This window comes from Macaca fascicularis, chromosome 9 (assembly GCF_037993035.2).
Source record: "Macaca fascicularis isolate 582-1 chromosome 9, T2T-MFA8v1.1".
Classification (NCBI taxonomy): Eukaryota; Metazoa; Chordata; class Mammalia; order Primates; family Cercopithecidae; genus Macaca; species Macaca fascicularis.
Window position 1 is genome coordinate 72,245,873 of NC_088383.1, and position 27,656 is coordinate 72,273,528.

A 27,656-nucleotide genomic window follows, 5' to 3' on the forward strand; every position below is an offset into this window, starting at 1 on the left:
GCAGAGTGCGAAAACTGAAAGAAACCAGGTCATTAATGAAGTTGTTGGACCACCTAATTAAGCTTTACCTGAAATCTATACTCCATCTGAACTTCTCTGTTTTTTGTTTTGCTTTGCTTTTTTAAGTACAGGGGTACAAGTGCAGGTCTGATACGTAGGCAAACTTGTGTTACGGGGGTTTGTTGTACAGGTTATTTCATCACCCAAGTATCTGGACTTTTCAATTACATATGTTGGTAGTTTTGTTTATTTCAATTTGAGGCTGGTTTTTAGTTACTTACAACTGAAAGTATAAGGACAGATGTAAATTGTCATTAGTTCATTTTGTGAATCTGTTTAATATGTAATGCATTTTTATTATAAAACTGTAATACAGACAAGATTATTGGTGCTCAATTTTTTTTTTTTTTTTTGAGACAGAGTCTTGCTCTGTCACCAGGCTGGAATGCAACAGTGCAATCTCGGCTCACTGCAACCTCCGCCTCCCAGGTTCAACTGATTCTCCTGCCTCAGCATGCACCACTATGCCCAGCTAATTTTTGTATTTTTAGTAAAGATGGGGTTTCACCATGTTGGCCAGGATGGTCTCCATCTCTTGACCTCGTGATCTGCCCTCCTTGGCCTCCCAAAGTGCTGCGATTACAGGCATAAGCCACCACGCCCAGCCTAATCTTAACACTACAGTTCCCCAATGGAAAACGGATGCAACATAGAACCTGATGAGTGATGCTATTAGGCTGAATCTTAACACTACAATTCCCCAGTGGAGAACGTATGCAACACAGACCCTGATGCATGATGCTATTAGGCTGCAATTGTCCAAAGCCTGCATGAAACTGGTTGCAGAAGTTGTGGCTGGTATAAGCAGTGAGGAGAAAGGAATTTAAATTAGCACAGGCTGGACATGGTGGCTCACACCTGTAATCCCAGCACTGTGGGAGGCTGAGGCAGGTAGATGGTTTGAGTCCAGGAGTTCAAGGCCAGCCAGGACAACATGCCAAAACCCCACCTTTACAAAAAATTGGCTGGGCACAGTGGCTCACACCTGTAATCTCAGCACTTTGGGAGGCTGAGGCGGATGCATTGTCTGTGCACAGGAGTTCAAGACCAGCCTGGGCAACATGGCAAGACTCTATCTCTACAAAACTACAAAAATTAGCCAGGCGTGATGGCGTGTGCCTATAGCCCCAGCTACTAGGGAGGCTGAGGTGGAAGAATCCTTGAGCCCAGGAGGTTGAGGCTACTGTGAGCCATGAGTATGCTACTACCTCAAAAAAAAAAAAAAGAAAGAAAGAAAGAAAAAGAAAAATATAAAAAATCAAGCCAGGCATGGTGGTGCACACCCATAATCCCAGCTACCACGGAGACTGAGGTGAGAGGATCGCTTAAGCCTGGAAGGTCGAGGTTGTAGTAAGCTGTGATTACACCACTGCACTCCAGCCTTGGGTGACAGAGTAAGACGCTGTCTTAAAAATAAATTAACTAAATAAAGTGGCACATAAAAGATATCTTCAAATAGTAAGTTAAGTAAAAAAGATATCATTATTTTCAAAAGCAAATAAAACTTTGCTCATGTCACATTTCTCTCTCCTTCACTGCACATAACTGAGATTATAATGGCTAGTTTCTTACATACAAATACATATAAACTAGTGTCCAGGCCAGTAAATACTATGCCCTTCTTAAATGATGAACATACTATACGAATAAGCATTTATTTTTATCTTGTTCTACTAGAATGTGAACAAGATGAGGTTTAGTCTATAGCCAAAAACTATGACTAACCCATACTGGGATTACTTTTTGTTCCAAATGTTAGCAATATCTTTTTTTTGGAATGGATGCTAGGATGAGAGATACTGAACAATCTTTTTTTTTTTCTGGGGGGGAGTCAGCAATTTCATAAATGTCTCATAAGTTAGGTTTGCAGCGAACATAAACCTACACTATAATTATTATTTTGTTGGACAGTCAACAAATTTTATACTGACATATATATTAGAGTAAGAGTTCCTGAGAGAATTTTTTCTTGGCTATTGATATATTAATGTTTGAATGTTGATTAGCCCTCTCACTAACAGAAACGTTTAGTTATGGTGCCAGAATAAACACTAACAATGACTGCCTTTAACTGTTTACACCAGTCATCTTCTCTTTCAATCCAGAAACCTCAGCTTTATATGTGACTCTTCTGTCTACATCAACTAGCCCTGTCTTATTAGTAAGGACATCATCTTGGTTTTATCAAACACTTCTTGTACCTGGATCTCCCACAATATACCCACTAGCACCAGGCCCTCTACAGACATTGCCTGAATTTCTACATTGTCAGCAATTTTTTTAGCCACAATAAATCCTGCACATTATCACCAAAATCATATTATTTTAAACAATTCTAACCATAATATTTTTCCACTTAAAATCTACCTAGCTTCTGATTATTAATAGGATAAAATCCAAAAGCATAATATAAAGGACATTGAATCTAGCTCAAACTCACCATATTTCATCATATCTAAGATGCCATTTATTCATAAAATAATCCCAATTTCCGATGGTGATGTAAAACACAATCAGCTGTAAGATGTATGCCAATTTCAGAGTTGTTAAAATGGGAAGAAATGTGCACGTTAAGATCAAAATTCAGTAATTCTTTAGCCTTACCCCTCACCATTCTAATATATACAACCTATTTTAATCATAATGCCTTACTGTTATTTGAATAAGACTGCCTGTAAAGTCCTTCTCCTACTTCCTTTGCCTGGAAAACTCCCATTCATCTTTTTAAAATTCCCTATATGCTACCAGTCTTGGGAAATTTTTCCTGATCGACTCCTACCCAAGGGCTTCCACATAAGATATACAAGCTGCCCCCAACACCACTCAAGAGTGCTGTTAACAATGTAGAAAATGGCTCCTGGTACTGTATATCAAGGCACTGCATCCCTCCCTCCCAAAGATTTATTCATTCCCTCCTGCTCAGTTCTAAAAGTCCTTTGATGAACTTTTTAGTTGATTTTAGGGGTTGCTTTGAACTTTATCTTAATCAACTGATCTTAATCACCTACACAACAAAGGGTAAAGATTTTTTTGAAATCTTATTTACATTTGTATTCCCAATGGCTAGCATATGATAATTCCATGGGTTTTGAGTGATTCTGTGATTATAGGTTCTGATCTTTAGTTTCTTTCTCTTTTTGAGACAGGTTCCTGTTCTGTTGCCCAGGCTAGAGGGCAGTGGTGCAATCATGGCTCACTGCAGGCTCAACTTCCCAAGCTCCCCCACTTCAGCCTCTCAAGAAGTTGGGACTATAGCCACCATGCCCAGTTAATTTTTTTCTTTTCAGTAGAGACTGGGTCTCCCTCTGTTGCCCAGGCTCGTCTCAAACTCTTGGGCTTAAGCTATACTTCTGCCTCAGCCTCCCTAGGTTCTAGGATCACAGGTATGCAACCCAAGATACACCTTTATAAAGACATAGAAGTTTTGAAAATAAAAAGTTAGCAAAAAGACACACCATGAAAACACTAATCATAAATTACAGTGGCTATATTAATATCAGACAAGGTAAGCTTTAAAATAGAGAGTATCACCAGATAGAAAGGGATTTCATGAAAATAGGTCAAATCGTCAAGAAAACATAATACTACTAAAAATAACAATACAAAGTATGTACACACCAAATAAAATGGCTTCAAAATACTTTTTAAAATACTTAGAAACAAAAGAAATAGGCAAATACATAACCTTAGTTCAGCAACCTTCTTTCAGTAATTAGTAAAACAGGTAGACACACCAAAAATTAAAGAATCACACTACACATTATTTATCCTAGAGGAAGAAAAACTTAAGTGCACAGAGCAATCTCTACACAAATGTCTCTAACAGATTTATTTGTAAAGGGAAAACACTAGGCCAGCCACGGTGGCTCACACCTGTAATCCCAGCACTTTGGGAGGCTGAGGTGGAAGGATCACTTGAGGCCAGGAGTTCAAGACCAGCCTGGGCAACATAGTAAGACCTCATCTCTACAAAAAATAAAAATAATTAGCTGGGTGCAGTTGTGCATGTCTCTAGTCCTAGCTCCTCAGGAGGCTGAGATGGGAGAATTATTTAAGCCCAAGAGGACTGTAGTGTTCAACAATCATGCCAATACACTCTGGCCTGAGTGACAGAGAGAGCAAGATCATATCTCTTTAAAAAAAAAAAAAAAAAAGGCCGGGCACGGTGCCTCACGCCTGTAATCCTAGCACTTTGGGAGGCCGAGGAGGGCAGATCATGAGGTCAGGAGTTCGAGACTAGCCTGACCTAGTGAAACTCTGCCTCTACCAAAAATAGAAAAATTAGCCGGGCATAGTAGTGTGCACCTGTAATCCCAGCTACTTGGGAGGCTGAGGCAGGAGAATCACTTGAACCCAGGAGGCGGAGGTTGTGGTGAGCCAAGATCACGCCACCGCACTCCAGCCTGAGCAACAGAGCAAGACTCCGTCTCAAAAACAGAACAAGAAAAAAAAAATGGTAAAAATCTGGAAACGTAATAAATGCCCTTCGACAGGTAAATAGGTAAACAAACTATGGTACACCCATAAAAGAGAAGCAATAAAAAGGAATGAACTATGACACACACAACAGCTTAAACGGATCTTAAAGGCATTGTGCTAAGTGAGAAAAAAGCCGTTATCTACGGGTTACATACTATATGATTCCATTTACATAACACTCTCAAAGTTACAAAATTACACTGATGGAAAACAGATCAGTAGTTGTCTGGGGTTAGGGTTCAGAGAAAAGCATAACCATAAAGAAATGATATGAAGAAATTTCTTTGTGGTAACAGAACAGTTTAATACCCTGAATGTGGTAATAGCTACATGAATCCGGACATGATAAAATTTTATAGAACTATACACCACCACCTCCTCAATTAAAAACAATATATACAAACTGGTGAAATTCTTATAAAGTCTATAGTCAACTTCCAACTATCGTATAACACCGAAATCAGCTTCCTGGTTTTGGTAACATACTATAGTTATGAAAGATATATCATTGGGGGAAGTTGAGTGAACAGGGCACAGGAACTTTCTCTACAATTTTTGCGATTTCTGTGAGTTGTATTTCAAAAGAAAAGGGAGGAAAAGGATATAAAACAGATATATTAAAAATGTTTAGGCCAGGTGTGGTGGCCCACACCTGTAATCTCAGCACTTTGGGAGGCCGAGGCAGGAGAATCACTTGAGCTCAGGAGTTCGAGACCAGTCTGGGCAAGACCCTGTCTTTGTATTTTACATAGTGAGACCCTGTCTTTATATTTTAAAATAATGTTTTTAATGCTTAAAAACAAATTAGGGTGACATCATTGGGAATGGCAGAGTAAGGACCTCCAAAAATCCTCTCTTCCATAAAAGCAACAAGAACACTGGAAAAAAAAAAAATGTCAAAACTTGGGCCGGGCATGGTGGCTCACACCTGTAATCCCAGCACTTTGGGAGGCCGAGGCAGGCAGATCACAAGGTCAGGAGTTCAAGACCAGCCTGGCCAACATGGTGAAACCCCATCACTACTAAAAATACAAAAATTAGCTGGGTGTGGTGGCAGGCGCCTGTAATTCCAGCTACTCTGGAGGCTGAAGCAGGGAAATCGTTTGAACCTGGGAGGTAGAGGTTGCAGTGAGCCAAAATTACACCATTGCACTTCAGCCTGGGCAATAATGCAAGACTATATCTCAAAAAAAAGTCAAAAATAGACTTTTTCAGAACTCTGAATAGTAACCAAAAAGTCTGCAACAATCCAAGGAGCATTTATTCAAAAAAGATGGCTGAATCTCAGAAAGAATAGCAAGCTTTGTGGCATTTTAACATGCCCTATTCCCATGCCCCTCTTCCCAGCTCCAGGCTAGCCCTGAAAAGCAGCAATCTACAAACCATAGAATCCTGGAGCCTAGCAGCCAGTGGAGGTGACAGAACAGGGCTAGAGCTCCTTCAAAGTCCCATTTTCAGAGCAAGTTATTATTTGAGCTGACTAGCAATTCCCTGAAAAACCCCACTCCCAAGACTTCCCAATATTTAACCTGATTCAGAGCTTGCCCATTGCTAACAGCCTTTTTCCCCAAGGTATTTATTTGTCAAAAACAATCAGCTACAATTGCTTAACATTTCAGCAACCTGAAGCAGCTGGGACAAACAAGCTAACCAAAAAACACAAAAGGAAAAGGAGAATGAGATGTCCATAGGGAGTTTTGAAAAGTTCTGAAATTCCTAAGACTCTGGAAGGCCACAAGAGTGTGCCCAGGTCTATGGGCATGCTCAAGAAAGACCTGAGAAGGCCCTAAGCAATCACCACTTACTGAGCATGAAGCTCAGCAAAAACAGGAAGTCAAGGCTATGGATGAACCAGAAGCCTGGTTGAGTGCTGAAAGGGCGCTCCAACAAGCACACAGAGCCTCTCAGCAAAGACTAGAACAGTAACAAGTATTGAAAAGAATGTGGAGAAACTAGCATCTTCATACATTGCTGTTGCAAATTATAAAGTGATTCAGCCACTTTGGAAAATAATTTGGCAGTTTCTCAAAAAGTAAACATAAAATTACCACATGCCCCAGCAATTCTACCCTTAGGGGAAACAGAAACACAGAACAACACAAAAACTTGTACATGAATGTTTATAGCACCATTATTCATAATAGCCCAAAAGTGAAAATAACCCAAATATCTCTCAAGTGATAAATGGATAAATCGTGGCATATCTATACAATGAAATATTATTTCAGTCATAAGAAAGAATGAAATACTGATACATGCTGCAACATGGGTGAACTTTGAAAACATACTTGGTTAAAAAAAAAAAAAAGCCAGCTACAATAAAGGCCGAATATTATATGATTCCACTTAGGAAATGTTCAGAATAGGCAAATTCCTAGGGACAAGGTAGATTAGTGGTTGCCAGGGGTTAGAGGGTAGGGAGACATGAAGAGTAACTGCTAACAGGTATGGATTTTCATTTTGGAGGACAAAAATGTTCCAGAATTAAATAGTGCCGATGGCCATACAACCTTGTGAATATACCAAACACTACTGAGCTGTGCAATTTTTAAGTGGTGCATTTTACAGTAACTGAATTATCTCTCAGTTAAATAGTAACAAATACATAAAACTATCTGACTTAATTGATAAATTATATAGAACACTAAATTCAATAACTGCAGTATACACTGTATTTAATAAGATACATAAAATATCTACACTGAAAACCTCAAAATATTGCACTGCGGAATTAAAGACACATGTTACATTCACCAAATCAGACCACAGGGTAGGCCTTAAAACTAAGCTCTGTAGCTATCAAAGAATTAAAATCATAAACAACTTATCATTTACAGATCTATGGTACAAATATGTACACAATATGTCAACAACACATCCCCTGAACACCACGTAAAATTTAAAATAGCTAGAACATCCCAAATATTAAGAAATTAAACAATAAACTTCTAAATGACCTGTGGACCAGAAAAATCACAATGGAAATAGAAATTTGAATTGCACACATCGAAATTGTATGCTGCAGTTAAAGGAGTACTTAGAAGAAAATGTTAATTATGTAAGAAATGTACATTAGAATGACTACTGGGGGTTAGCAAAGAAAAAATAATAATAATAAAAGAAATGTGGCTGGGCGCGGTGGCACTTCTGGCACTTCGGGAGGCCGAGGTGGGCAGATCATGAGGTCAGGAGTTAGAGACCAGCCTGACCGACATGGTGAAACCCCGTCTCTACTAAAAATACAAAAATTAGCCAGGCGTGGTGGCGGGCGCCTATAGTCCCAGCTACTCGGGAGGCTGAGGCAGGAGAATCGCTTGAACCTGGGAGGCGGAGGTTGCAGTAAACCATGACCATACCACTGCACTCCAGCCTGGGTGACAGAGCGAGACTCTGTCTGAATGAATGTATGAATGAATAAATGAAATGAAATGCACATTAGAAAACAAGGAAGGTTTAAAAACAATAATCTAAACTTCTAACTCAAAAAAGGTAGAAAAAGGAAAGCAAATCAAATCCAAAAGAGTAGAGCAAGGTGGCGGGGCGCAGTGACTCACGCCCGTAATCCCAACACTTTAGGAGGCCGAGGGGGGCAGATCACGAGGTCAGGAGATCCAGACCATCCTGGCTAACATGGTGAAACCCCGTCTTTACTAAAAACACACACAAAAAATTAGCCGGGTGTGGTGGCGGGCGCCTGTAGTCCCAGGTACTCGGGAGGCTGAGGCAGGAGAATGCTGTGAACCCGGGAGGCAGAGCTTACAGTGAGCCGAGATCGCATCACTGCACTCCAGCCTGGGCGACAGAGCAAGACTCCATCTCAAGGGGAAAAAAAAAAAAAAAAAAAAGTACAGCAAGGAAATTAAAAGAGCAGAAATACATTAAAATAAAAAATACATGACCAAAATAGAAATTCAACAAAACCAAATCTGGATTTTTGAAAGATTAATTGCTAAACCCCTAGCAAAGCTGATCCAAAAATTCAAAAGAAGTACCAACATCAAGAATGCAAATGGAGAAATACAGCAGTTCATACAGGCAATAGCAGAATATTAGGAAATTTTATGAACTTTATAACAACTCAACAATTGAGAATAAATTCATTTAAAAATGCAACTTCTCAAAACTGACACAGGAAAAAGTGAAGAACCTGAATGCTTATATATCAGCTAAAGTAATTAAACCTGTAAAAGTAATTAAACTAATTTAAAACCTTCTGCTCTTTTCTGCAAAAATACTCCAGGCCCACACGGCTTCACTGATGGATTCTATCAAAATTTAAAGTAACAATACCAATCTTATAAACCTACAGTAATTAAGACAGTGTGGCATTGGCATAAGTAGACACAAATATATCAACAGAATAAAACAAATCCAAGAAAAGACCCATAGCTATCTAATCAATTAATTGAGAATCCTTTTGAGAAACCTTTACATGATAGCAAAAGATTAGTAAGATAGATCATAGGCCTAAACACAAAAGACAAAAATATAAAGCTTCTAGAAAAAAACCATGAGAGAATAGTTTCACAAGCCTAGCAGAGGGTAAGGAAAGACTTCTTAGAACAGAAAAGGTAATACCATAAAATAAAATAAATCAACAAATTCAACTTGCTCAAAATTTAGAAGTTCTGCTCTCAAAAGACATTAAGAAAATGCAACAACATAGCTCAGACTAGGAGAAAATATTTAGAGAGAGAGAGAAAGTGTGTGTGTGTGTGTGTGTGTGTGTGTGTGTGTAAAATCTGAGAAACCTGGCAAATAACTTGCATTCAGATATAAAAAGAACTCCTACAAATCAGCAACAAAAAGACAACCCAATAAAATAGGGTTGTAAATAAAAGCTTAATAAAAACTTGTACATAAATGTTTATAGCACCATTATTCATAATAGCCCAAAAGTGAAAATAATCCATATATCTATCAAGTGATAAATGGATAAATTGTGGCATATCTATACAATGAAATATTATTCAGTGATAATATTTCAGAAATGAACTGACACTTCAAAATAAAAGATAAGCAAATGGCCAATAATCACATAACTATTAGCCATCAAGGAAATATAAACTAAAACCATGATGAAATACAAGCACACACTCATGAGAATGCCTACATTTTAAAATGCCAAACATTGTGAAGAATGTGGAAAACTGAACTCTCATAAAACAACTGGTGGGAATGTAAAATGTGTTAAATTTTCTATTTTGGAAAAGTTTAGTGGTTTCTAAAGTTAAACATAAATCTACCCTAGTACACAGCAATTTCACTCCTAGATATTTACCCAAGTCCACATAAAGATATATACAAAAATGTTCATAGCAACTTTATTCATAGTAACCAAAAACTGGAAATAACCCAAAGCCCATCAATAGGAAACTTGTTGCTACACACATATAATGGAATATTACTTGGCAATAAAAGGGAAAAACTACTGATACACACATCAAAATAGGTAAATCTCAAAATATTATATTGAACAAAAGTAATCAGACACAAAATACTCCTTGCTGTATGATTCCATTTATGTGAAGTTCTAGAATAGGCAAAACTAATATCTATAGTAAAAGAAGTACAAAAGTGGTTGCCTGGGTGAGAAGGCGGACAGAATCAATTAAAAAGAGGCTGGGTCGGGCACCGTGGCTCACACCTGTAATCTCAGCATTTTGGGAGGCCGAGGTGGGTGGATCACTTGAGCTCAGGAGTTCAAGACCAGCCTGGGCAACACAGCAAAACCCCCCACCGCCACCCCACTCCCCCAGCATTGTTACCAAAAAATACAAAAAAAAAAAAAAAAGCCAGGCATGGTGGTGCACATCTGTAGTCCCAGCTACTTCGGGGACTGAGGCAAGTAGATGGCTTGGGCTGGGAAGGTCAAGGTTGCAGTGAGATGTGTTTGCACCATTGCACTCAAGCCTGGGTGACAAAGTAAGACCCTGGGGAAAGAAAAGGAGAAGGGAAAGGGGAAAGGGGAAAGGGGGAAGGGGAAGGGAAGGAAGGGAAGGTTGATTTGACTTTATATAAATTATACTGAGAGAGCCAGGCACAGTGGCTCATGCCTGTAATCCCAGCACTTCGGGAGGCCAAGGTAGGCGGATCACTTGAGGTCAGGAATTCTAGAGCAGCCTGGCCAACATGGTGAAACTCCGTCTCTACCAAAAAATACAAAAATTAGCCTGGCACGGTGGCGCACACCTATAATCCCAGCTACTCAGGCAGCTGAGGCAGGAGTATCCCTTGACCCCGAGAGAGGTAGGTTGCAGTAAGCCGAGATCAGGCAGCTGCACTCCAGTCTGGGCAACAGAGAGAGACTCTGTTTATTTTTAAAAAAAAAAAAAATTATATTGTTGGCATTTTTTTTTAAGTGAACAGACTAGGGAAATGTGTCTCTTGGTTATGTAAAGCCAATCCTTCCATATGTATTCTAGATTCTATCCTTCTTTCCTACTCAACATTGATTTCTTCCTTCTATCAAGCATTATCTATTTTTTCTGCTTTCTATTGGACCACTCTTTTCAGCACATAAATGTGAAAATCTCAAACCCTCCCCACAGAAAACCTCAGCCTAGCATATACTTCCAACTACTATTATTTCCCTGCTCTCCTTTACAGCAAAACACTACTAGTGCTCTATCAAATAGTAAGTTCCCCTAAACTAGGTAAAATTATTCATTTTAAATTCAATTGCAGAAAAGCACATGTGTGACATGACTAACACTTATATAACAATTTTCAACTTAAAATGCATTTTTTGATATGTCACTTCTTTAATATCTTCAAAACACCCATGTAGGATAGGTATTGCTATTATCTCTTTTTAACGGATGAGGAAACAAGAGGTTCCTCAAGGTTATGTAACTGCCCAAAAGTAAGATAAATAGTCCCTAATTTCAAATCATGTGCATTACTCTTCAATATATATTTGTATACTCAGAACTCTCCATACAATAAAAATGTCTGACCAATGAAAAACATCCAAATGTACCCAAAATAGGCCAAAATTCCATTTTCTTATGTTTCTAGTTCGAATAACATTTCAACAAACAAAACTTAGTACAACAAAATAATTATAATGCATATGTAGGTGACCAGATAATTTATTATCCAAATGGGACACTTTTGAGAGTAAATGAGACACATTTATGTGTCTATTAATAATTATGTCAGGATAGCCGGGGACAATGGCTCATGCCTATAATCCCAGCACTTTAGGTGGCTGAGGCGGGAGGATCACTTGACCAAGAGTTTGAGGCCAGGAGGTTCAAGACCAGACGGGGCAACATGGTAAGATCCCATTTTTACCCACATCCCCCACCCCCACATACACACACAAAATATAGCCAGACACGGTGGTGTGTATTTATAGTCCCAGCCTCTCTGGAGGGCTGAGGTGGGAGGATCACTTGAGCCCAGGAGTTCAAGGTTACAGTGAGCCATGACTGCACTATTGCACTCCAGCTGGGCAGCATAGCAAGACCCTGTGTCTACAAAAGAAAAAAATAAAATAAATAATAATGTCAGGATAACAGGCATGATCCAGAATTGTCCTGGGCAAACTGGAACATATGGTCATCCTATTCATAACCTAGCTTTGCTATTTAAAAAATAAAAATCTCCGCCAGGCGCAGTGGCTCACACCTATAGTCCCAGCATTTTTGGAGGCCGAGGTGAGTGAATCACCTGAGGTCAGGAGTTCAAGACCAGCCTGGCCAATATGGCGAAACCCCATCTCTACTAAAAATACAAAAATTAGCTGGGCGTGGTGGTGGGCACCTGTAATCCCAGCTACTCAGGAGGCTGAGGCAGGGACAATCGCTTGAATCCAGGAGGTGGAGGTTGCAGTGAGCTGAGATTGTGCCACTGCACTCCAGCCTGGATGAAAGAGCGAGACTCCATCTCAAATAAAATAAAAATAAAATAAAATAATCTCAGACCAGAATGCCAGTTAAAAAAGTAAAAAGTAAAAAATAAAAATGTGTATTTATGTTTTATTACAGTATTTTATTAATAGTATATTTCATGGCCAGGTGCAGTGGCTCATGCCTATAATCCCAGCACTTAGGGAGGGTGAGGTGGGTAGGTAACCTGAGGTCGGGTTCGAGACCAGCCTGACCAACATGGAGAAACCCCATTTCTACTAAAAATGCAAAATTAGCCGGGTGTGGTGGCACATGCTTGTATTCCCAGCTACTCGGGAGGCTGCGGCAGGTGAATCGCTTGAACCTGGGAGGTGGAGGTTGCAGTGAGCTGAGATGGTGCCATTGTACTCTAGCCTGGGCAGCAAGAGCAAAACTCCGTCTCAAAAAAAAAAAAAAAAAAAGATAGTATATTTCATTACAGGATCAAGGGATCTTCCTGAGTCAGCTTCTCCAGTAGCTTGGACTATAGGCACATACCACACACCCTGCAAATTTTCTCATTTTTTTGTAGAGACAGGGTTTTACCATATTGCCCAGGCTGGCCTTGAACTCCTGGCCTCAAAGCGATCCTCCCACCTCGGCCTCCTGGAGTACTGAGATTACAGGCATGTGCCACCATGCCCATCAACAGTATTTTTTAAATAACAATTTAAAACCAAGGATGTGGATGGGCGCCGTGGCTCATGCCTGTAATCCCAGCATTTTGGGAGGCCCAGCACTTTGAGAGGTCAAAGCAGGTGGATCACTTGAGCTCAGGAGTTCAAAACCAGCCTGGGCAATATGGTTAAACCCTATCTCTACAAAAAATACAAACGTGGGACTACAGGACTACATGTGGGACTGTAGGGACTACAAGTGGGAATACTCCCAGCTGCTCAGGAGGCTTGAGGTGGGAGGATCACTTAAGCCCGGAGGTTGAGGTTGCAGTGAACTCTGTTCATACCACCACACTCCAGCAAGGGCAACAGGGCAAGACCCTGTCTCAAAAAATAAAAAATAAAATAAAACCAAGGAGGTATGAAGAAGTAGGGAGACGTGACTGTTAACCAATATTGCAGGAAAGGGTTAACATTCAAACAGTCGAGAAAATCACTTTGGTTCAAGTTTTATCTTTGACAATTCTGCTTAATGTAGCAATATTGTGGCTGCAAAGATTTGGAGTTAGAAAACCTTATATGCTTTTTTTCAAACAAAGATGACCTATTTATAAATGGGAGCATTAACAGCTGACAACGTTGCACATAAAAGAAAGATTCTTGGCCAGGCACGGTGGCTCACGTCTGTGATCCCAGCACTTTGGGAGGCTGAGGCAGGAGTTTGAGATCAGCCTGACCAACATGATGAAACCCTATCTCTGCTAAAAATATAAAAATTAGCCGGGCGTGGTGGCATGCGCCTGTAATTCCAGCTACTCAGGAGGCTGAGACAGGAGAATTGCTGGAACCCGGGAGGTGGAGGTTGCAGTGAGCAGAGATCGTGCCATTGCACTCCAGCCTGGGCAATAAGAGTATAACTGTGTCTCAAAAATAAATAAATAATAAAGATTCCTGTTTTAGTCCTTCAAAATATTCCATAAATGAAACAATTTCATTTTATTTTAAAAGCTCACTTACCTCTCTAAAAAAATCCCACCGCATAAAAAAAAATTGTCCAGTAATGTGAATTTACAATTCTTATTTTAAAAACACAGGTAAAAATGAGTTTGAAAACTCAGTTTTAAGGCTCTAAAGAAACCAACTCAACAAAGACAGTTTCAATCTTAGCCAGATTTTAGTCTCCATATGAATGTTCTGAGTGGCTTGGCAGATTCTATTGGACATACCTCAAAAAGTTTTGAGTGTTAGAAGGAAAATACCCCACGACCCCACCCACTGCCCACATAAATTTTCCAATGTAGGCTTTAACCCACAAAAGTGGGTTCCAGAATCATCATGTAAGGCACAGTAATGTCCAGAGTCCCAGAATAGTTGTAGACCAAACCTGACCTATCTGGGCAGACCAAAGAATAGTACTCCTTAGCTCTATAATAAATACTCCCCAACTCCATTTCCTAGTCTTCCCTGGCACAAACCCAAGCTGTAAGCAATGCCCAAAACCAGACTAGACACTGATGTTAGGAAAACAAGGCAATATTCAGAGGGGAATTTTGAAATAGTGTTGCTCAGTGAAAAATACATAAAGTAGGAGTCAGAAGATCTAAATTCTATCTTAGGCTCTACCACTAGGTCTAAGTAGGACATTTCACTTCACTTAGGATACAAGGTCCAGTATAGAAAAGGAAAAAAAGTAAAATGCTAAGATCCTCTTTGAATCCTGACATTCTACATCTTCCTCTGTCTCCTGAATTTAACTCAGGCACCAACTTCACTATTGTGTCAATTTAAAATGACAAAAGCATCAATTTATCAAATATGTTCTATCATTTCCCAAATGAAGACCAGTAGGAATCTGATCTATATAACAAAAGATATAAGTTGTTCTCCAAGGACACGTGGCTTCAGAGGCTGTAAATTTAGACTCTTAATCAGTAATTAAGTAGTAGAATAGAATACAAATGATGAAATACTATCTCCAGCCAAATTCAAAGATCTTAAGTTTAAAAAAAAAAAAAGTTTTCATTTAAAATCATTATTTAGGAATTCCTCAGAGTTGAATACTACACTAGAAAGGGAACTGAACAAGGTATCCAGAGATCTCATATCTAGTTCAAGATATGTAACTGTGTGAACTTAAACACGTCACACTATCTCTGGGCTTTAATTCAACTGTAAAATGATAAAATTAGGTAAGTTTGTTTCCTGTCTAAAAATTTAAGATTTAAACATTTTTTCTCACATGACACCATTCTCTAGAGGGCTCAAAGTGCTTTTATTCTATTTTTTAAATGCTTTAAAATTTAAAAGCACTTTTACACTTATCCAGCAACACTGGTAGGATGCACATTAGTGTCTCTACTGAGTTACTTCATCAAACAAATGTACAGAATAGAAAAAAGAAATGGGGCTGGGTGCAGTAGCTCACACCTGTAATCCCAGCACTTTGGAAGGCCGAGGTGGGTGGATCATGAGATCAGGAATTCAAGACCAGCATGGCCAACCGGGCACAGTGGCTCACGCCTGTAATCCCAGTACTTCGGGAGGCCAAGGCGGGCAGATCATGCGGTCAGGAGATCGAGACCATCCTGGCTAACAGGTGAAACCCTGTTTCTACTAAAAATACAAAAAATTAGCCTGGCATGGTGGCGGGCGCCTGTAGTCCCAGTTACTAGGGAGGCTGAGGCAGGAGAATGGTGTGAACCCGGCAGGCAGAGCTTCAAGTTAGCCGAGATCCCATCACTGCACTCCAGCGTGGGCGACAGAGTGAGACTCCGTCTCAAAAAAAAAAAAAAAAAAAAAAAAAAAAAAAAAGACTAGCCTGGCTAACATGATGAAACCTGTCTCTACTAAAAACACAAAAATTAGCTGGGCGTGGTGGTGGGCATCTGTAAACCCAGCTACTCAGGAGGCTGGGGCAGGTGAATCACTTTAATCCGGGAGGCGGAGGTTGCAGTGAGCCAAGATCCCACCACTGCACTCCACCCTGGGTGACAGAGCAAGACTCCCTCTCAAAAAATAACTAAAAAAAAAAGAAAGAAAGAAAGAAAAGAGAAATGGAAGATCAGTAACTCAAAAAAGGCTCTCAATTGGGCCCAAGATATTCTAACCATTAGTCCTCATTGATTTTCAATCCTATATTCTTTCATAGCCATTGCTATGAAAAGAGTCACATAGTACTATATTTAGCAACAATTAAGGGTGGTGTAAAAACAAGAACATTGGACACAAAGTCAGAGTTGGATATCTTGTAATCATTCAGCTTATCAGTAAAAGGGAGTCAATAATACCTACCTTTTAGGCTACTGTTAGACTGAGCACAAAATGGGAATGTTAACAGAAAGGGGTCCCGATCTAGACCCTAAGAGGGTTCTTAGACATCATGCAAGAAAGAATTCAGGGCAAGTCCATAGAGTGAAAGCAAGTCTATTAGAGAACTAAAGAAACAAAAAGATGACAATTCCAAAGACAGAGCAGGGGTATGGGCTGCTCAACTAAGTATAGTGTTATTTCTTGATTGTATGCCAAACAAGAGGTGGATTAATCACGAGTTTTCCAGGAAAGGGGTGATGATTTCTCAGAACTAAGGGTCTCTCACTTTTTTAGACTATATAGGGTAAGGTCTGAACGTTGCCATGGCATTTGTAAATTGTCATGGCACTGGTGGGAGAGTATTTTATCATGCTAATACATTATAATTAGTGTATAATAAGCAGTGAGTATGACCAGATGTCACTCTCATCACCATCTTGGTTTTGGTGAGTTTTTGCTGGCTTCTTTACTGCATCCTGTTGTAGGGTCTTTGTGACCTATGTCTTCTGCCAATCTCCTATCTCATCCTGTGACTAAGAATGCCTAACCTCCTAGGAATGCACCCCAGCAGGTCTCAGCCTTCTTTTACCCAGCCCCTATCAAGATGGAGTCGCTCTGGCTCAAATGCCTCTGACAGGAACATGTCTGATATCATAATTGCAAAAACTAAAGATATGACATAATTGCATTAAATGTAGTGTTCACCAGGAAATGGCTGGTATCTGTAGGATGACCAGCTCATTGAAAACTATCACCATATAGAGTCACTTCACTTTCAGTGGCCTCCCTGCTCTTCCCCCCAACACCTAGCAGTTGTGTTCTCTTGGTTAACCCTGCCTACTTCTGAACCCCAGTTACCAAGTTCATTGCAGGATAAGAAGAAAGTAAAAGAGTTACTATAGTTGTCTCTCATGATACTTCACAATTTCTGTCCACAGAAACAGCTTTTTCAGGAAATTTAAGTAGTATATTGTTTCTATAAAGGCACCATGCAGAGCACTAGATCATGGAAATCTAGATTCAATTCCTAACTTTGCCAATGATTTTGCACAAGGCACTCAACTTTTCTTTGTCTCAGTTTCCTCAGGTGTAAAATGTAATAGCTAGTTTAAATCACATCTAAAAGAGCTTTTTCGAGCCATGTTACTATAGTTCAAGATTATGTAAAATACAGACTGACATCTCAAGAAACAAGCATAAATAAATTTTATTATCAGTTATCCATCCTTTCAAAACATGTCAAGTAAGGATGGTGTCAACCTTTACATTAGTCTTTTAAAAACAACTACCAACCCCTACATTAAAAGATACATACTGCTGTCACTTATTAAACAGCAGAAGCTTTAGATTTGGATGTTTCTCCAATGAGACAGGGTCAGGAAGATGATAGTCAATTAAAACTGAATCCACATAACAACTGATTCTTAACACAGAAAGTATTTGATCCCTACACCTAATTAGTAGCATCTTGTGATGAGAAGGGGAATTAACTCTGGCTATAACAGCCTAATTCTAATTCATCCTAAAATACTGTTAGCTTTAAAAGCTAGATTTATATGCCCCAATATAATTTACTGTGAAATCTTTCCAAGGCGGGGGGAAGGGTCACCATGTTTCAGCACCTGAATCTCCTTCTGCATAATGAGATAAGTATGTTGTCTACGTTAGTACAGAATTAGGCAATTTAGGCCGGTGGCGGTAGCTCATGCCTGTAATCCCAACACTTTGGGAGGCCGAGGCGGGTGGGTCACTTGAGGTCAGGAGTTCAAGACCAGCCTGGCCAATATGATGAAACCCCATCTCTACTAAAACTACAAAATTAGCCTGGTGTGGTGGTGGACACCTGTAATTCCAGCTACTCGGGAGGCTGAGGCAGGAGAATCATTTGAACCAGGGAGGCGGAGGTTGCAGTGAGCAGAGATCGTGCCATTGCACTCCAGTCTGGGCAACAAGAGCAAAACTCTGTCTCAAAAAAAAAAAAAAAAAAAAAAAAAAAAAAAAATATATATATATATATATATATATATATATATAATTATGCAATTTAAGAGACAGACTGTGTCCGAGTTCAGCACAGTTAGATCTTACTGATCCTACTGAGGGTTAGGTTCCCAAGCTATCTCTTAAACACAATGTAGTAAAAATTGCCATTGAGAAGCCCTTAAATCACCAGGACGGGTGGAGCCTGGAAAGCTCATAGACCAAAAATGAGCTTATTTTATTTCTCTTCACATTTTTGTGCTGGGGCCTCCCTTTCTCTGGGACAATAAAGCCCAAGTTCTGCTTTTAAGAAGGCCAGTCAGAACACTGGGTACCTAAGGCAATTTATCTCTTTTTATAAATAGTTGAACTAGCGTAAATTAAACAGTCAAGGCTACTGAGAGAAAGTGGACAAGCCCATTATCCTGTCCCCATTAACAAAAAAACCTTCCAAACTGGAAGGGCAATTGGGGGAAGTCTCCAGTTTCACGGCTTTCGCTACATGCCCAGTATCTCCCAACTCATTTTACTTGTGACTCTCAGATAAAAGGAGTAAAGAAACAAGATGGTACCTTCGGGAACCAGGGTCCTAATTCCAGTCTTGAGCAAACATTTTAGAGACACACAATTTCACAACTTGAGGGCAATATACCTGCATCAGAGAAGGGCCAACTTTGCAGGTCTGCTCCCGGCTAACAATGAAGTTCTGTCAGAGGGCATGACACGCAGACATGACACACACTGTGCACGCCACGCTCCCTCGGGCCCTGAGCCGCCCCCGGGGGCGCGGGTGGGGCACATTTTTCATGTGAAATCCACTACACACCCAAGAACGCTCGCAACCCTGGAATCTGGGCGAGGGTCACCTCAACCAAGCAGCGACACGCAGGACTCCCCAGTGTGCCACAGACCCGAAAACTTCTGAGGAAAGCAGAAATGGCCAAATGAAAAGTGCGGAGGGAACCCCCAACACGAGGGGGTCCAGCGGCGGAGGCAGGCTCCAGACCACCCGCGAGAAGGAGCGACAGTGCTCAGGCGCTCAGGAGGCTAACGCCCAGCCCGGAGCAGTCGAGGCAGCCGCCCGCACGTTACCTGACGGACGTCATGGCTTCGCTCTCCTGCCCCACGCCACGGCGCCCGCGTCCGATGCTCTACGTCCGCTCGGGCAGCAGCAGGTACCACAGCAACTGCTTCCCGGCTCAGGCACTCAGCGACTGGGAGCGCGTCCTCACACACCCCGCGCGCGGGCGGCCCCTGGCAAGCCGGCCGCGCGTGCTGATTGGAGGGAGGGCGGGCGCTCCGCCCCGGGCAAAGGGCTGGAGATCGTCCCCAGACGCCGCGGGCCACCGCGTGTCTCGTGCCAGCTCGCTGGCGCGCGGGCTAGCGAGCTGACTAGCGGGCGCAGTGGCCATCTTGAGTCCTGGTAACAGCGTCCCCGTCACCCCGCAGTTTACAAGGCGAGAGATTGGGTGCCCGCCCCAAAAATGGCCGCGCCTCTGGCAACCAGTTTAGCAGTCACATGGCCACGGTCTACCTCGGCAAGCTCAGGTCCCTTTAACAGCACTTAGGAAAGAGGCGATGTCAGGGCAGGTCTTCGGGAATGGCATTTAACAGCCAGCAAAATCCATCTGCAAAGGTGGGGGGGGGGAAAGCAACAGCCTGGGAAGCCTCAGCCTAGGAAAAAATAAAACGCCTGGCAACAGCAGCACGACGTGCTAATTCCAGTCCGCAGCCTTTGAGAGTCAACTGCTGGATCTGATGGTCCCAAACGTTCCTGAACTTCAGAAACACTTAGAGCAGTTTATTTAATATGGAAAGTGTCACTTTATGTATCAGAATCTAGAAAGGTAAGGCCTGGACATCGGTATTTTTAGCAAGTTGCCAGGTGAATCAGGTACAGACATAAAATTTTACAGCCTCTGGGCCCCACTCAAGACTATCCTATTTGACACACTTAATTACCTCACTTTCCAGAGAAGCATGCGGGCTATAAAAAAAAGAATCTAAGACCATAGAGGGGAAAAGTGTATGGCTCCCTAACTCCTAACTCTAATCTTACAGGTTTAATGCAGTTGAAGGGTTAAGAAACTATGAACCAATAAAAGGAAAATTAACTCCAACTATGAAAAGGGGGGAATCAGTAAATGCTTTATGATCTAAATTGCTTTTCTTTATTGCTTTATTCTCTGTGCAATAATTTTTTTCTTTTTTTCTTTTTTTAGAGACAGGATCTCACTACATTGCCCAGGCTGGTCTTGAATTCCTAGCCTCAAGCAACCCTCCCACCTTGGCCTCCCAAAGCACTGGAAATATAGGTGTGAATGACTGGGCCCTGTTATACAATGTTATTAATAGACTACAATATCCAGTGGCATTCACTTACTGACCATCTAGGATGGTGATCAATTTCATATATCTGAAATCAGTTACATCAGCAGCAACCCAATACCATCAGATATTGAAATTGGCTGATGGGACTGAATAACTTAATTTTTAATTTATTTAATTTTAATTCATTTAAATTTTATAACTGAAACAATATATTTTTCCATTAAACACAATTGTATTGTTTTGGTTGGACTACATTTCACTTTTTTTTTTTTTTTTTGAGATGGAGTCTTGGAGTGCAGTGGCATGATCTTCAACCTCCGCCTCCTGGATTCAAGTGATTCTCGTGCCTCAGGCTCCTGAGTAGCTGGGACTACAGGCATGCGCCACCATGCCTGGCTAAATTTTTTTGTATTTTTGGTAGAGACGGAGTTTCACTGTGTTGGGCAGTCTGGTCTCAAACTCCTGGCCTCAAGTGATGTGCCCACCTTAGCCTTCCAGGTGTGAGTCAACGCTCCTGGGCTCTTTTTATCTTTTTTAATGTGGCTACTAGAAAATTTAAAATTACAGGAATCTTGCATTATATTTATATAGAACAGTGCTGCTCTACAGTCTAAGTTAGCCTTCCCTATCACTGTCCCTGTGATAGAATAATTAAGTTCACAAAATCAAATTAGTAAGGAAGCCAGTTTATACAAATCTGTTTCCTTGCTAGCCATAAAACACATCAAAATTCCAGAAGATTTCAAGTTTCCTTAGAAAATGCTATTTTTAGCATTGTTCTCTTTAATTTGGGAAATGCCTACCCAGAATGAAGCCATGGTCTATAAAACTAATGTGGTCAGTCCATGAGTAAAAGCTGTTAAAACACTGAGCTGTACTTGGTGTGGTTAAGACTTTGACCGAAGGTCCACAAGCAGAATTAGTCAGTTGTTCCTCTGGATTAAACAGGATCTGAAGCAAAGCAGCAGCTGGATTAGCAATTCAAAGTGTGGAGACACTGACTAGAGTTACCCACCTTCTCTTGTGGAAAATGTTGATAGATAATCCACATTTCAAACCATCAGTGCTTTTCAAACTTTTAACATGCATACAAATCTTGTGGATCTTGTTAAAATGCAGGTTTGGCACTGCAGGTATCAGTAACCAAAACTTTGCATTTCTTTATGTTCCCAGGTCTCACCAATTGTTTCTGGTCTGTGGGCCAGGCTGAGTAGCAAGGCTGTAGAGGTAGCAAGAGATACCTGGTTTGCAACTTCTGCTTGACTTCCTATTACCTGCATGACTTTAAGCTGTTTTTTTGTTTGTTTGTTTTTGTTTTGTTTTTGAGATGGAGTCTCACTCTATCACCCAGGCTGGAGTGCAGTACCATGATCTTGGCTCACTGCAACCTCCACCCCCACCCCCCCACCCCATCCCCGAGGTTCAAGCATTTCTCCCACCTCAGCCTCCCGAGTAGCTGGGACTAAAGGCATGCACCACTATGCCTAGCTAATTTTTTTTTTCGTGTCTTTAGTAGAGACAAGGTTTCACCTTGTTGGCCAGGTTGGGCTTGAACTCCTGACCTCAAGTGATCCGCCCACCTCGGCCTCCCAAAATGCTGGGAATACAGGCATGAGCCACCACGTCAGGCCTTTAAACTGGTTCTTAATCTGTCTGTCCCTCGGTTTACCCATTACATGCTGTTCAGGGCACTATGAAGATTAAAATTTAATTAACTATAGTAAAGAGTCTAATAGAATCCTTGGCACATGGCATAATTATTACTTTGTTATTATCATAATAGTTGAACTTACATCTCTGGAGGCATGATCCCAAAACTAACATGAACTTAGCCCTCTGAACAATCAAATGCACTTTTGCTCATGCTTAATATACTTTGGTAACACCCACCTTTGATTTGTAACATTAAAATTTTCAAATTAAAGCCACGCGCTGTGGCTTATGCCTGTAATCCCAGCACTTTGGGAGGCCAAGGCGGACGGATCACAAGGTCAGGAGATTGAGACCATCCTGGCTAACACAGTGTAACCCCATCTCTACTAAAAATACAAAAAAAATTAGCGAGGTGTGGTGGCGGGCGCCTGTAGTCCCAGCTACTTGGGAGACTGAGGCAGCAGAATGGCGTGAACCCAAGGTGGAGCTTGCAGTGAGTGGAGATTGCGCCACTGCACTCCAGCCTGGGCCACAGAGCGAGACTGCATCTCAAAAAAAAAAAAAAAACTATTTTTGATACCAAAACAGGTAGTCTTAAAACTTTATTTTTTAACAAATATACTAAATTCAGTATAATTTGTATAAGGGAAGATATGGGTCTGCAACATTAAAATAGTTAATAAAATTGAAGCCATACCAAAGATTTCTTAAACTCATTTTTGATATTTGCATCTAATTTTTTTTTTTGGAGATGGAGTCTCACTCTGTCACCAAGCTGGAGTGCAGTGGTACAATCTCGGCTCACGGCAACCTCTGCCTCCCGGGTTCAAGTGATCCCCTAGGCGTGCGCCACTAGGCCCAGCCAATTTTTTGTGTTTTAGTAGAGATGGGGTTTCACCATGTTGGCCAGGATGGTCTCAATCTCCTGACCTCGTGATCTGCTTTTTTTTTTTTTTTTTTTTTTTTTGAGACAGAGTTTCTCTCTTGTTGCCCAGGCTGGGGTGCAATGGCGCAATCTTGGCTCATTGCAACCTCTGCCTCCCAGGTTCAAGTGATTCTCCTGTCAACCTCCTGAATAGCTGGGATTATAGGCATGTGCCACCATACCCAGCTAATTTTGTATTTTAAATAGAGACGGGGTTTCTCCATGTTAGTCAGACTGGTCTCGAACTGCTGACCTCAGGTGATCCACCCGCCTTGGCCTCCCAAAGTGCTGGGATTACAGGTGAGCCACTGCGCCCGGCCAATCAGCTGTCTGGCCAGGAGCAATTGTTCACACCTGTAATCCCAGCACTTAGGGAGACCAAGGCAGGAAGATCACTTGAGCCTAGGGGTTCAAAATCAGCCTGCGCAACATAGGGAGACCACTCACCTGTAGTCCCAGCTACCTGGGAGGCTCAGATGGAAGGATGGCTTGAGCCTAAGAGTTCAAGGCTACAGTGAGCTGTGTTTGCGCCACTGCAACCTAACCTGAGCAACAGAGCAAGACCCTGTCTTAAAAAAAAAAAACAAAAAAAAATCCATGTAGTGTAGGAAATGAAAAAAAAGTTTTTCACTAATGGTCAACAAAACTTTCCAAAAGTTTATTCTCTCAAAATTTAAGTACCAGTCATTTCAGCAGTTACAAACACAAAAATATTATTTCCAGAAAGAGGACTCATGTGATCTTTCAGAGTCAATAATGTAGGAACAAAAGTAAAGATATATTTTTCCAGGTAGAGGCAGAAGTTCTTTTATTCACAGCAACTTCCCTTCCCCAGACTTTCATGCTCTATTATTAATCTTTTCATGCCACCTAGTCTTATTCTAAATACACACACAGACACACATAGACACACACACACGGAGACAGAGAGAGAAAGAGAAAGCGAGCTGAGAGAAAATACTGAATAACTACTACTTTTGATCAATTTTCTAAACAATTTATTTCAACCCTATTCTTTTCCTAAAAGCCTAGCTTATCCTACTTTAGGAGAAAATAATCAATTTAAATTTTTAACCTTCAGTAGCCTTTTTACAATTAGAATAGTTGAATCAAGGTAAGTGGGTCTGAATAGTTTGCTCTTCGAAAGACTGGTATGTAAATATTCCATATATTTTATCTAATCTTGTGGTTAGTCTGGCCCTATAAAAGCACTCAGATACATAATCCAAAATAGCTAAGTGCCTCCAGACAGCATAACAAAAATGTGGACCCATCCACTAATCTCTTCAACAAATGCTTCAGGCCCCAAAATAATAGCAAAGTTCTCTTCAAACACAACCAGTTTGTTAAGGGTGTGATAAAACAAGCACTCTCATATAAAATTAACAGGAGTATACATTAGTACATTTCTACTACAAAGATTTTTGGCAATATGTGTCAGTAATTCCAATTTTTAGGCAACTATCATTAAAAGAGAGACCAATGTGTATAAAGATTTATATACCCAGTTACTCATTTCAGCCTCATTAACAATAGCAAAAATTTATTATATCCTAAGTAACCAGAAATACGGTAATAGTTAAATAAATTACAGAATGTTATGGAACTATTATAAAATGTTTCCATAGACTTTTTAAGGACATAAGAAAATACTCATGATAAAATGTTAAATGAAAAAAGCAAAACAAAAGGAAGTAGAGTATGAACTCAACTGTGTTTAAAAAAATACACACCATATATGCATACAGGCATAGAAAAAAAGGACTGGAAAGAAACACACCTAAATGTTATTATTAGTTATCTCTGGAAAATAGGATTATGCATAATTTTATTTACATTCATCTATCTTATTAATTTTCTAATACTGGTTTTATAGTCATAAATTTTATAATTATTAAATTTTAACTATCTTTTTTAAATGGCTTAAAAATACAAAACTTAATCCTGCCCTTTTTGAAAACTTGCATTTTTAAAATCATAACCTTGTTCCTGAGTTTTTTTAAAAAAATAAATTCACAACCATCAAAACTACCCTTATTTTTAGACAAATTGGGCTAATTTTATAAACGTTTCATTTTTTCATGTGTATTCTTTAAGACAGGAATAACAAAAACAAGATGTCCTTATGATTTTTTCGATTAATTTTAAATCACAACTTGACAAAAGTTAAAAGTGTATATCCTACTTTTAGAGCTTTGCAAAGCCTTGACGAGCCCAGCTGTCATAACATGAATGTGGAATGTTTTCCCTGCATGTTACTTAAAAATACATACCCTCATTTAATATGAATTTAAAAATCAGTAAAATAATATTATTTAAAGAATCTATTTCATATCCAAAAAGAGAAACTTCTTAAAACTTGTCCCCCTAAAATAGTGTGCAGCCATGTAAAGGTCAGGAGCCTGGGAATGAGAAGGGATTCAAATCCAGGACTTACCAATAACTTTATTACTTTTGACAAATCATTACCTCTTTGACCATCAGTTTCCTTTTCTGAAACACAAAGGAGTTTGTTATAGGTGACATCTCAGGTTCCTTTAAGTTCTTATTAGACAACGAAAGAAAATATTTGTGCCTACTTGTGTCTCAATACACATTGAATTTTTTTTAAGGAGTTGATAAATTTTAATGCGATTTTAGTTAGCTTTCATTATGGACAAATTTATTCAAAGAAACACTGCTAAATGTATTAATTCTCTCCTGCAAAAGACACTGTAAGAATGCTATTATGTTTATTTGCTTTTAATTATCATCTTTAGATTCTTATATGTCACATTTCACTTTAACATCACATATTCAAACAAAATACAATCTTTAAATGGAAGCTGACAATTTATTTCCCTGGAGAATTTGAAGAGTACAATAACATTTGACTGATTGAACTTTATTTAGTAAGAATTCTTAGCAAAACTCTCTCCCAGGCACACCCACACAGTACTTCTTTATTTTCTGTGAGCTACAAATCTTTGACTCTCAAAGACAACTCCAATCTAAAAGTACAAGACAACACTGCTTATCAATTATTTATGCTGTACAGAACATATTTTTAAACTATGGAAGTGAATATCACTATCATTTCACAACAGAAAAGGGATTTTAATACAAAAATATAGAAAGCACATCACAGAAATAAAGAATAGCCCTTCTCAAAAGCTTATTGCTAACCTTATGAAATATATTTTCTTTTTCCTTTTTTTTAAGACAGGGTCCCACTGTCACGCAGGCTGGAGTGTACTGGTGCAATCTTGATTCACTGCAACTTCTGCCTCCCAGGCTCAAGCAATCCTCCCACCCCAGCCTCCTGAGTAGCTGGGACCACAGATGCACGCCACCATGCCCAGCTAATTTTTTGTATTTTTGGTAGAGATGCGGTCTCATGATGTTGCCCAGGCTGGTCTCAAACTCCTGAGCTCAAGGGATCCACTTGCCTCAGTCTCCCAATGTGCTGGGATTACAGACATGAGCCACTGCACCGGTCCTATATTTTCTATCTAAAAGATTTTCCTTATTTTAGCCAGGCACGGTGGCTCACGTCTGTAATCACAGCACTTTGGAAGGCCAAGGCAGGCGGATCATGAGGTCAGGAGTTCGAGACCAGCCTGACCAACATGGAAAAATCCCCATCTCTACTAAAAATACAAAAATTAGCCAGATGTGGTGGCATGCGCCTGTAATTCCAGCTACTCAGGAGGCTGAGGCAGGAGAATCGCTTGAACCAGGGAGGCGGAGGTCGCAGTGGGCCGAGATCACACCACTGCACTACAGCCTGCATGACAGTGAGACTCTGTCTCAAAAAGAGATTTTCCTTATTTTTATCATATCAACATAGATCTAATCTATGATACTTCACAATCTTTTTTTTCTTTCTTTTTTTTTGAGACAGAGTCTCACTCTGTCGCCCAGGCTGGAGTGCAGTGGCGCGGCTCACTGCAAGCTCCGCCTCCCGAGTTCACACCATTCTTCTGCCTCAGCCTCCCGAGTAACTGGGACTACAGGCGCCCGCCACCACGCCTGACTAATTTTTTTGTATTTTTAGTAGAGAGGGGGTTTAACTGTGTTAGACAGGATGGTCTTGATCTCCTGACCTCGTGATCCGCCCACCTCAGCCTCCCAAAGTGCCACAGGCGTGAGCCACCGCGCCCAGCTCACAATCTTTTAAATTATTCATTCATTAACTCAACAAATATTTATCGGGCATCTGTTCTACTACAGGAGACACTAGAAATTCAGCAAAGATCAAGAACATGTGCTGCCCTTTTAGAACTTACATTCTAAGGAGAGAAAGATGAATAATCGAGTAACAAACAAGGACAGCATCAAATGATCATTAAGTGCTATTGAAAGAATTAAAACCGGCAGATCAATGTAGAGAAAGGCATTTTAAACTTTAAATCATTTCTTCAAAAG

General features: G+C 40.3%; 1 protein-coding gene across 13 annotated transcripts in view; it reads right to left on the minus strand.

The window, feature by feature from the left end:
* ADK (adenosine kinase) overlaps positions 1-27,656 on the minus strand; it is a 563,812-nt gene that overhangs the window by 519,202 nt on the left and 16,954 nt on the right. For 5 of the 13 annotated variants that reach the window (XM_065520889.2, XM_074001745.1, XM_074001744.1 and 2 more), the window contains exon 1: positions 19,433-19,556. The exons of the other annotated variants lie outside the window; for them this stretch is intronic. In XM_065520889.2, coding sequence (XP_065376961.1) covers positions 19,433-19,446 — 14 coding nt within the window. In that variant the 5' untranslated portion in view covers positions 19,447-19,556. Of the gene's footprint in view, positions 1-19,432; positions 19,557-27,656 lie in introns of those variants that run through there. 13 annotated transcript variants of the gene reach the window in all.